General features: G+C 36.9%; 1 protein-coding gene across 5 annotated transcripts in view; it reads right to left on the reverse strand.

Moving 5' to 3' along the window:
* Positions 1 to 2,651: 2,651 nt before the first annotated feature.
* The window catches only part of LOC127857552 (1-phosphatidylinositol 3-phosphate 5-kinase-like), a 128,292-nt gene continuing 118,690 nt past the window's right edge, over positions 2,652 to 12,253 (reverse strand). For all 5 annotated transcript variants that reach the window (XM_052393989.1, XM_052393986.1, XM_052393990.1 and 2 more), the window contains 5 exons: positions 10,108 to 10,236; positions 9,423 to 9,528; positions 8,271 to 8,432; positions 7,619 to 7,687; positions 2,652 to 4,508 (listed from right to left, as the gene is read on the reverse strand). In XM_052393989.1, coding sequence (XP_052249949.1) covers positions 4,387 to 4,508; positions 7,619 to 7,687; positions 8,271 to 8,432; positions 9,423 to 9,528; positions 10,108 to 10,236 — 588 coding nt within the window. In that variant the 3' untranslated portion in view covers positions 2,652 to 4,386. The remainder of the gene's footprint in view (positions 4,509 to 7,618; positions 7,688 to 8,270; positions 8,433 to 9,422; positions 9,529 to 10,107; positions 10,237 to 12,253) is intronic.

A 12,253-nucleotide genomic window follows, 5' to 3' on the forward strand; every position in this document is an offset into this window, starting at 1 on the left:
CTCAAAATCAATAGGGGTCATCTGCGAGTCATGATCAATGTACCTATGAAGTTTCATGATCCTAGGCCTAAGCGTTCTTGAGTTATCATCCGGAAACCACCTGGTGGACGGACCGACCAACAGACCGACCGACTGACATGTGCAAAGCAATATACCCCCTCTTCTTCGAAGGGGGGCATAAAAATATAACAAAATCTGAGCAGATGTCCATTGAAGTTAAATCTAAGATAAAGGGTTGTCCAAGCTAAGGTGTGATAGGGACTTCTTTCAGTCATTTATAAATATCATGTATTTCATGTTATCATCCATGTTAACATAACATACACAACGTAGAAATTATCAAATTGTCAAGTAATATACTTACAGGGAAGTAATTTTTCGCTATATGATCATTGCTTTTAGATTCCGTACTGTCCCTCCGTTTTTCGTGGCTATTCATGGTTTATTCCGCTGTTATGTTATGTAATCACCACCGATAGTTTTATTTGTTATAACTGACGAAATTCCTAAAAAAGGAATAAGAAAATAACATTTAGTATTTTGCTTTATGAACGGTTCAACTCTGGGTCTAACGTAAGTTCGCCGATACGATTTTACCCACTAAACGACATGTAACATAAGGTCACTGGTTTGTTTTCACACACTTAAATACGTGTTACGTAACGTCACTGGTTTGTTTTCACACACTAAAGTACGTATAAAGTAAGGTCACTGGTTTGTTTTAACACACTTAAGTACGTTTAACGTAAGGTCACTGGTTTGTTTAAACACACTAAAGTACGTATAACGTTAGGTCACTGATTTGTTTTCAAACACTACAGTACATATAAAGTAAGGTCACTGACTTGATTTTATCAACTGAGTTTAAAACAGAACGTTAATACCAGTCAAATGATACGTTTTGTCCACTTATTCATGTACATCGACAGTAGACGAATTTGCTTTCGGGCCCTGAAACACTATAAAGCACGTCACAAGACCGTTTCACGAATAGCTGTCATTACATTTACTTTCAAATTCCTAGTTCCGTCAACATTAAAAAAAACACGAAAAAAGTTTCTATCTTAAAATAGTTCGGCTGTTGTAACACTGTTATCTCACGTACAATTTTTAGTATTTTACGAACATACACATACACACAGACACCATTGTCGATAATAACTTCAAAAAGCAAAACTGTTAACAAACCCGCGTATATATTATACTACTTAATCATAGAAATACTTCGTAATTAAGTTGCTAGATAATATGACTTAGTAAAAACAAATTACACGATAATAATAATCCTGCGTCCGCGGTGTGACTTTGTTATAACAAAGATCAGAAATGCACACTGAAGTTAATCCAAGGGTAATTATACAGGTTTTGAAAACAAAACACTCTGTTACTGATTGTGACTTAAATACCCTCACATGCAGCTTTGTCAGAGGGCATTATGGGATTAGTTTTAAGAACTGATTAACAAACAATGCGAACGTCAAACCAATTCAGTTTCGCGTCAATACCTCATATTATTAGCGAGATGTGGCGTAGAAAAAAATGCAGGAGATATGTTTCTTGTGCAGAATGCAATGGAAATACATGTTAGCAAAACTATGGGAGCGAGAGTAATTGCTCTTGTACACTGCATATGCTTTCATTAAGAACAAACTACCAATTAAGTTTTGATGTGATTCGATATGCTCTGGGCAAAATTCCAGTACGAATGTAAACAAAGGGCAATACATAAAAATCAGTATCGTTGAAAACGATGGATGCTCCCCTTATGTTCGCTATGAGAAAATGTAACCAAAGTGTGACCTTGAGAACATATATTATTAGCCTCGTTGACCTTGACCCCAGTGACCTTAAACCTCATCAAAAGGTATACTTTATTTATTAGGTCCATGCAAGGTACCTACATGCCAAATATGGAAGAGATCGGTAAAATATTGAAGGCGCTATGAGAAACTGTAACACAAGTGTGACGGAAGTATGACTGAAGGAAGAAAGGACAAACTGGCAACTGGATGCTCCTTGAAAATTTTCGGGGCGCATAAAATGGAAAAACACAAGTTATAGTTTTTCAACACACAAGAGATCAACCCACCTATTCAGTTCCAAGTCCGTTAGTTTTGGAGATATGATCCGGACAAATAAACTTTCTAAAAAACTATGGGAGAAATAGCTTTTGGTTTTCTTCACTGTACATCCCCTCGATGATACAAAACTACATATTACGTATCAAGTTGATACGTTTTTAGTAGGAGTTTTTTTGTGAACTTGTGAAAATCTCCCATGATGTGATAGTTGTAAACTTTTTTAAGTAAACAAATACTTGTTTTGTCTGATATAAGGCAACTACGAATTTCGACGTACCGCGGTTTCAGGTATATCTATATATTTAGAAAAACATGAGAATTTTGGAAGGTCGTTTTAGATCTAGGTCAAGGCGATATTAGGTGGAGGGTGAACGAAATGTCGAAACAAGCGAATATGAAATATCCACGTAGGGTAGTAAATTGTGTTGGTATCAGTCGAAAGTTAAAGTTGAAGTAAGGGAACAAATCAAATAGTTTTCCGAATAATCAAGACCATGCCAGCGTCTTATGCATTGGACAGGATACGTACAAAGTACAGCAAACAAAATAACACAAAAATAACATACCGTATGAGCATCATTGTAACATTTATTTCCACTCTTTCATTAATAACAATTATTGCACAAATCTACGCAATAAATAACAAAAAACAATTGACAAAGCTAATCATGAATTATATCGTGAACAGGCCAACATCACGTAAGATATTATATTGGTCTGTTTTGAAATAGAATAGAATAAGTAAACAATGTAACATATTAGCACTGAAATAATATCACATTATTGGTATTCTGTTTTCACCAATATATACCCCGGGTACTCTTAAGTATACGTAAATGAATCCCGGGTACGGAAAATATACTATCACGTACCCGGCCAATTTAGACTCTACCCGAGTTTTGTTCCCGCCCAAAATCCGATGTCGTAAGACGCGCTACGGAATACGAAACTAAATTCTCTTTGAATTTTTTTCTTCAACATGCTTTGTGAGCAGGGGTTTCGATAACATAGAGGTTATGTTACAGAATATAAATATATAAACTAAAATAATAAAAAATAAAAATAGCCGACAACGACCATTTTAGCATTAGAATTCCCTAGTACGTGTTAGTGTATATACCGTACCCGGGATACATTTAAGTATACTTAAGAGTACCCGGGGTACATGCAAGTAGTAGCCGACAATAACCAACCGAGCGTTATTAAGGTAATGCACCTTTTTGTGGTGGTCAACGCCAAAATGGGTTAACGCCCAAGAATATTGCATGAACGCCTGAAATGTATTTTGGATATACTTTAAAACGTTAAATGACCAAAAGGCTTGAAGAGCATATTTGTCTCAAGAAATACAAACAAAACAATGGGTAATTATTAAAAAACATAATTTAACTGTATTATAATCAACTTATCGTGATTTCGTTTTCATATAAATGTCTCAGGCCGAAAACAACGAAACCCTTTTTTAAGTTATTTAATAAGTATCAGGAAATGAGTTGACGCTTTTTTCTTCAATTGTTTTGTAATCTAAACATCATTAAAGGAATGTGCGACTTTTCGAGGAATGTACAATAAATATGTAGAATGAAAGTGTTTTATGTCAATGTGATTTCAATATTAAGCAATACAGTTCAATCCAAATAGTAGAACGGAAAAAAGTTGCATTTATGTTTGGTTCCGAATCATTAGGCATTGCTATGACGGAATCCATATGATGTCAGATGTATGACGTAAGATTCCAAAAACTTAAGATTTCAAAGAGATGTTAAGATTAACAAAAACATTTTTTTTTGCTGGACTTGCTGAATACCACAGATGCATTAAATATATTGTCAGAGAAAGGTCATTTCCTTGAAACGTGTCGACCATGGATCCTGATAGGTCCATCGATGATGTTCCTGGACTTGCGACCATGACCGCTCAAAATATTGACAAATGAGAATAAATGTAATTCCAACTTGAACTCAGTTTATCCATTGGTTAATTGGGTATGATTAGTCCTTAGATCGAACTCACGACTGCATTGGCACTTAACTGGCATTGACATTCGAAACACGTGTCTTTATACAAAATATAATTCAACAGTCTACCTAGGGTCTTGGATTTTATGTAAGTGTAAAAATGAAAGGTGCTTGGATCTCAGCTGAAAACTGGAAAGTCTTGTATTATTCTAATTATTATAATATAATGGTCCTTTATAAGAAAACGAAATTTTTTGTCGAAGTATCGGTTTAAACTCCATCAAGGTTCTATGATTGTATGTAAGTAACCAGACTTTAGAACAATAATTACACAGTCTTGCTAGGTTCTATGATTCTATGTAAGTGCCCAGTCCGCTCCACTGATCGGGCACTGCAAGAAAGTATTTGCTCATTGCGTCCAGGAAGCGCGTTCTATACACCTCCGGGGAGACAACCGTAGGCATTTTACCTGTAAGAAAAAATATCAATACTAGAGCCGTGCTTTGGGAAAACGGGGCTTAAAGCCTGCGCAGTCCGCACAAGATAATAAGGGACGCAACTTTCCACTTAAACAGATTTGTGCCAAGAAGCGAATTCCTGCAAACAAAAAATGAAATAAAAACCAATTTGTCATAGTTCCTGATTAGCCTGTTTAGACTGCATAGGCTTATCTGGGAGGACACTTTGCCCTCATTCACAGAGAGATTCTCAGTTATTGGCATCCCACTGAAGTGCGGCGACTAGTATGTAATACGTTTTTTTTCGCTTATTGGAGGAGAAGTTATTTTACGGATCAATATATATATTTTTGTTGTCAGAATATCTTGCATAGTGGTGATTTTTTGTGTAAATTATTGTAAATAAGTGCTGTTTTTGTGCCTATTACATGTACTAAAACATTTATTGCCGATAATGCAAAGCTAATTGTTTTAATTAATAACTGATCACAGGGGAATGATCACAGGGACTGGGCAAATACGCAAAACGATGAAACTTTCGGGTTTTGTATAAAAACAAAACTACTTTGTTCCACTATCCTAGCAACCACCTAGTTACTAATAAAGGCACTATAGAGCCCGAAGCGCGACACGTATTATTAATTGTAATAATGAGTATTGATAAAGGAAGCAGCCGCTTATCAATGAGGGGCACCACCACAGCACCCCAGTCTCATTACTATCAAGTCCTCCTACAGTTTTTTTTAAGAACCACATATAGAAGGTTGCAGGCTTGACCCGTATCTTGCCAGTGGTATGGGCCCTTTGGTATGGACCTTTAATCCCGCTCACTATCCAGCGTTTAAACTTCAGTAGAATCAAATTATTTTATTTGTGTTCTATGTTAACTTTTTGTTTTGATGAAGACATTTTAGTTTAAATAAATATGCTGTTTTATTGTAACCATTTTTTGTTTTTATTATGCCCATGAAATATATGTGTGAGAAGGTGGGGGGGGGGGGGGGTTCGTAAACACATTAAAACTTTTACAGTGTTTTCATATCAATGAGTACTCAACCACTATCGTAAATGAGCAACGTAAGAATAAGTTCAGAATCATCTCCCCTTGAAGTTGAGAAAAATATGAAATTACGCTTACAAGATGAAGCAGATTTTTTTAAAACCTACACAGTTCTATTCCATTAATGAAAACTGCACACGGATGTCAGTAAAAAAGAAGAAACTGTCGGAGACGGATGATGCTCCCCAAAGGTTTTTTTGGTCACAATATTGCACTATATATTCAGATAAAAGGAAACGTCTTGAGGGGCGTAACTTTGGACAAAATAATACAATGGATGGTTTAGAAAATAAAAAATTTCAAAGGGTCATAACTCTCTAAATAAATCATCTAACCAGAACCCACTAATAACATGCGCATCTCCTCAAGGTAGTTAAGCTTCCCATAAAGCTTCATTGAAGTCCAGTCAGTAGTTGGGGAGAAATAGCCCGGACAAGAATTGCACTATATGTACAGTTGATAGAAAATTTCAAAGGGCCATAACTCTGTAAATAAATCGTCCGACCATAACCGGCTCATAATATGCACATCTCCTGTTGGTAGTGAAGCTTCCCATAAAGTTTCATTGAATTCCCTTAATAAGTTGCTGAGAAATAGCTCGGACAAGAATTGCACTATATGAACAATGGAAAATTTCAAAGGGCCATAACTCTGTGATAAATCATCCGACCAAAACCGGCTGATGATATGCACATCTCCTCTTGGTAGTGAAGCTTCCCATAAAGTTTCATTGAATTCCGGTCATAAGTTGCTGAGAAATAGCCCGGACAAGAATTGCACTATATGTACAGTTTATGGAAAATTTCAAAGGGCCATAACTGTGTGAAAAATCATCCAACCACAACCCGCAGATAATATGCATGTCTCCTCTTGGTAGTGAAGCTTCCCATAAAGTTTCATTGAATTCCGGTCATTAGTTGCTGAGAAATAGCCCGGACAAGAATTGCACTATATGTACAGTTAATGGAAAATTTCAAAGGGCCATAACTCTGTGAAAAATCATCCGACCACAACTGGCTGATAATTTGCACACCTCCTCTTGGCAATGAAGCTTGCCATAAAGTTTAATTGAAATCTGGTCATTAGTTGCTGAGAAATAGCCCGGACAAAAATTGTGCACGGACGGAGGGACAGATGAAGCGGCGACTATATGCTCCCACCAATTTTTTTTGGGGGGGAGCATAAAAAGGAAACCAATGTCAACAAGACTATTGCCAAGCAATATAGTCCCCTACCAGCTCCACCATTGTCATAAATTCCACCATTGTCAGAATTTTTTTAAAATTTGTTTCCATAGCAACCAGATTTTTTTACGTAGGAACAAAATGAAATGACATGCATAATGTCCATATTGCCATCTATCCATGTTTCAAGTTTCGTGAAAAAATATTAAGAACTTTTAAAGTTATTGCAGGATCCAGAAAAGTGTGACTAACTGACAGACAGACAGACAGATCGCAAACCATAAGTCCCCTCTGGTGAAACCGGATAACACAACATCATAGATAATGGTTATTTGGGGGTTATAACACAAAATCATAGATAATGGTTATACCAGTATCTTTTTCTATTTTGTTTAAAATAATCGGCCAATATATTTACAGTAGAAAAAAAATCTACTTTGCATCAATACTTATCTTGTTTAAATATAAATGCAGGTCAATATAACATGGGATGCATTTTTGTTTGGAAATGACAAATAAACAAGCTCTTTAAAGCACATGGACAGGCTCATCACTATCTTGAAAGTTTTTTTGATAGAGCTTTCTCAATATGATCAGCAGTTTGGATAAGTTTAGTCATCAGATCCATACAGATTGGCTTGATAATCTATGTCTCATTGAAAGCTTCATATAAAAGACTGCGTTGTGTAATTTATATGTCATGTAACATTGCATAATGCTATCACCACTTTACTTTAATATTCTTTATATTATATGCTTACAGGATCCACGTGTTTTGCATGCATTTTATTAATGCATTCCATATTGTATATTAGAGGGTATTCGAGAAATAAATCTCTAAAAAAATGCATTCACTACATGATATAACTGGTCTTACCCTGTCCACCGAATTGTGACTTAAGTATTGTCTCAAGTTTCTTGTCCCATGTAAATGTTCGAATATAATCTGAAATGAAAACAAGGGAGCAAAGGTACACTATAATTTTGAAATGCTCGACATTCAATACTTTCCAATTTATTCACCTTTATTTAATTAACAGTAACAGTGGAACATTGACCTAGTTCTAAATGTCAGTTCAGCACATTTTCTCCATCTGAACTTGAGTAATTGGGCTGAAAAGTCCTCCTTTCTTAGAAACAGAGACATTGATATTGATTCAGCTGACTAAATGCCACCTCTAGTAAGGTCTGCTTGTAAACTGGCTATACCCATAGCTTTATTAGAGACATAGATCTACGTCCTTGGCTTGATCAAGATAAATAAATGCAAACATAACTTATTGACCGGAAATCACATTGTGAGATAACTTGGCTTAATGCATGTGCATAAAGTGTCGGCCCAGATCAGCCATTGCAGTCCGCACAGGTTAATCAGGGACGACACTTTCCATCTTACAAGTTATTTTTATTGAAAGGAATTCCCTTCTTATAGAAGATCAAGTCTGGGTGGAAAGTGTGAAAGTTTGACGACACTTTACACTCATGCATTAGGACCAGTTTTCCGAGAACGAAACTCGAATGATTATTACCAATAATTCCAACAACTAGCTCCCGTCTCTGTTCGTCCAGTCCCACTAGCAGGGAGTAGTCCATGACAAGGTTGGTAGCCAGGAACTGAGAGTCCTCACTGATTGCCTGCTGCAGGACTGTCTTGGAGTGAGGCATGATGTACAGCGGGGTGTCCACACTCACTGTAACACAGGGGTAGGAGGGGATAGGACTTGTTATATTAAATCTATCTTATAACAGTCTTAATAATGTAAATTGTCGTTCAGTAGTTATTCACTTTTATTCTTCCAAATAAACAGTGTTCTATTGTTGTTCATTTGTTAGTCAGACAGGGTAATGGTACATTTGGCCTTAGCTCCCTGTAAATTTGGCCATAGTTCCCTGTAAATGTGGCCATAGTTCCCTGTAAATTTGGCCATAGCTCCCTATACATTTGGCCATAGTTCATTGTGCATTTAATAGCTCCCTGTACATTTGGCCATAGTTCCCTGTAAATTTGGCCATAGTTCCCTGTAAATTTGGCCATAGCTCCCTGTACATTTGGCCATAGCTAATTATACATTTGGTCATAGCTCCCTGTTCATTTTGCCATGGCTCCCTGTACATTTGGCCATAGCTCCATGTAGATTTGGCCATAGCTCCATGTACATTTGGCTATGGCTCCTTGTACATTCGACTGTAGCTATGTGTTTATTATTTAGAGTAATTCAATGGAATAAAAATGAACACAAGTAAAAGAACTGTTCATTATTTTTTTTGTGTTATTTAAAAGGGCGCTTTCCAGTCTAAAAGATATTTTTACTAAACAAAGATATGTATAAAACTCCCAGGGAGAAATATCCTTAAATAAATATTTTGACATACAATTTGGATTCTTTTGTATTATGTGACAATTTGTGTCTTGTTCTGAGAAAACTGGGCATAATGCATGTGCGTAAAGTGTCATACCAGATTAGCCTGTGCAGTCCTCACAGGCTAATCAGGTATGACACTTTCTGTTTAAAGTAGATTTTCGGTAAAAAGGGACTTCCTTTAAACAAAAAATACCATTAAAGCGCAAAGTGTTGTCCCTGATTAGCCTATGCGGACTGAACAGGCTAATCTGGGACGACACTTTACGCACATGCATTATGCCCAGTTTTCACGGAACGCCACATATTTTGAAATCTCACCTCTGAGGAAGTTCTCATCAAGGAGCACCAGTTCTTCCACAGCTGCGGCACGCTTGCGAGACTGCTTCACCATCCTGTTCCTCTCGGAGCCTTTCAAGTCAAACGTCTGCAAAACAATGAGAACACCTACAATAACATTGTGCTTCAGCGCTGCTGAAAACTCCAGACAAAAAGGAACAATAGATGTGTTTGTCAGAAACACAATGCCCCCTAATGCACCGCTTGTTTTTTACCTTTGACCTTGAAGGATGACCTTGACCTTTCACCACTCAAAATGTGCAGCTCCACGAGATACACATGCATGCCAAATATGAAGTTGCTGTGTTTAACATTAAAAAAAGTTATGATAAAACTTTAACAAAGGTTAAAGTTTTAGGAAAGAAAAATACAATGATATTTGACCTTGAAGAATGACCTTGACCTTGACTTTTCACCACTCAAAATGAGCAGCTCCATGAGATACACATGCATAGTAAAACCAAGGTTAAAGTTTTGGACAGAATGACAGACAGACAGACAGGAAAAAAACAATATACCCCCCGATCTATCAATCCGGGGGCATAACAAACAGACAAAGGAAACAACTATTTTCAAGAAATGTTGCCTTAAATTATAACTACAAATGGCAATTCTCTAAAATATTTTATTAAGACTTACAAATACCAGGGATATGGACTTCACTTACCTGTGATATGCAGCGGTTGTAGAAGAGATTCTCGAGTATAATGAGGTCCTGTTTGTTGGCGTTGTTGGTATGCTGATTGCGAAATCCTATCCTGTACACTCCCACTATCTTAGCTAGGGCTGTTGGTTTCTAAATATCAAAAAATGATGATGAAATATTTAATAATAATTTTAAAAATTATAATAACGATGGTAAAAACAAGAGGGCCTGAAAGGCCCAAAGTCGCTCACCTGAGAGGAAAGGAACTGACCTGTTCTGTGCAGCACAAGATGTCATTAGAACAAAATGTGCTTACCAACTTTCATGACTAGTGAACACCCTGGCAGCCATGTTTTTCAACAGACCACAACCATTTTCATACACATCCAAGATATCATTTTAAACAAATATTCTGACAAAGTTTCATGAAGATTCATGAATTCATATAAGGAAAAATGCCCCGCCCCCTGGTGGCCATGTTTTTCAAGCAACTGGAACCATTTTCGAACTTATCCAAGATATCATTGGGACAAATCTTCTGACAAAGTTTCATGATGATTGGACAATAAATATGGGTTCTAGAGTGTTTACAATGTTTTACTATAGCTATATAAGAAAAATGCCACCCTCCATTGGTGGCCATGTTTTTCCACCAACCGAAACCATTTTCGAACTCATCCAAGATATAATTGGTACGAATCTTGTGACCAAGTTTCATGATGATCGGACAATAAATGTGGTCTCTAGAGTGTTAATAAGGTTTTACTAAAGCAATATAAAACCATATTAGGAAAATGACCGGCCCCCTGGTCGCCATGTTTTTAAAGCAACCGAAACCATTTTCAAACTCATCCAAGATATCATTGGGACAAATCTTCTGACCAAGTTTCATAAAGATCTGAAAATTAATGTGGCCTCTAAAGTGTTAACAAGGTTTTACTATAGCCATATAGGGAAAAAATGCCCCGCCCCCTGGCAGCCATGTTTTTAAATTTGTTCAAGATATTATTCGGATGAATCTTCTGACCAATTTTCATGAAGATCGGACAATAAATGTGGACTCTAGAGTGTTAACAAGATTTTACAATAGCCATATAAGGAAAAATGCCCCGCCCCTTGGCAGCCATGTTTTTCAAGCAAACGTAACCATTATCAAACTCATCCAAGATGTCATTAACACCAATGGTGGCCATGTTTTTAAAGCAACCGAAACCATTTTCGAACTCATCCAAGATATCATTGGGACAAATCTTCTGAGCGAGTTTCATGAAGATCGGAAAATAAATGTGGCCTCTAGAGTGTTAACAAGGCTTTATTATAGCCATATATAGCCATATAAGGAAAAATGCCCGCCCCCTGGTGGCCATGTTCTTAAAGCAACCGAAGCCATTTTTGAACTCATCCAAGATATCATTGGGACCATTCTTCTGACTAAATTTCATGAAGATCAGAAAATAAATGTGGCCTCTAGAGTGTTAACAAGATTTTACTTTAACCATATAAGGAAAAATGCCCCGCCCCCTGGCGGCCATGTTTTTCAACCAACCGGCATCATTTTTGAACTCGTCAATTAGGATGAATCTTCTGACCAAGTTTCATAAAGATCGGACAATAAATGTGGTCTCTAGAGTGTTAACAAGATTTTACTATAGCCATATAAGGAAAAATGCCCGCCCCCTGGTGGCCATGTTCTTAAAGCAACCGAAGCCATTTTTAAACTCATCCAAGATATCATTGGGACCATTCTTTTGACAAAATTTCATGAAGATCGGAAAATAAATGTGGCCTCTAGAGTGTTAACAAGGTTTTACTTTAGCCATATAAGGAAAAATGCCCCGCCCCCTGGCGGCCATGTTTTTCAACCAACCGGCATCATTTTCGAACTCGTTCAAGATATAATTAGAATGAATCTTCTGACCAAGTTTCATGAAGATCAGACAATAAATATGGCCTCTAGAGTGTTAACAAGATTTTACTAAAGCCATATAAGGAAAAATGCCCCGCCCCTTGGCAGCCATGTTTTTCAAGCAAACTTAACCATTTTCGAACTCATCCAAGATATTATTGAGACCAATCTTCTGACTTAATTTCATGAAGATTGGACAATAAATGTGGCCTCTAGACTGTTAACAAGGCAAATGTTGACGCCGGACGACGGACAAAAGGC

The sequence above is a fragment of the Dreissena polymorpha genome, chromosome 14, assembly GCF_020536995.1.
Source record: "Dreissena polymorpha isolate Duluth1 chromosome 14, UMN_Dpol_1.0, whole genome shotgun sequence".
NCBI lineage: Eukaryota > Metazoa > Mollusca > Bivalvia > Myida > Dreissenidae > Dreissena > Dreissena polymorpha.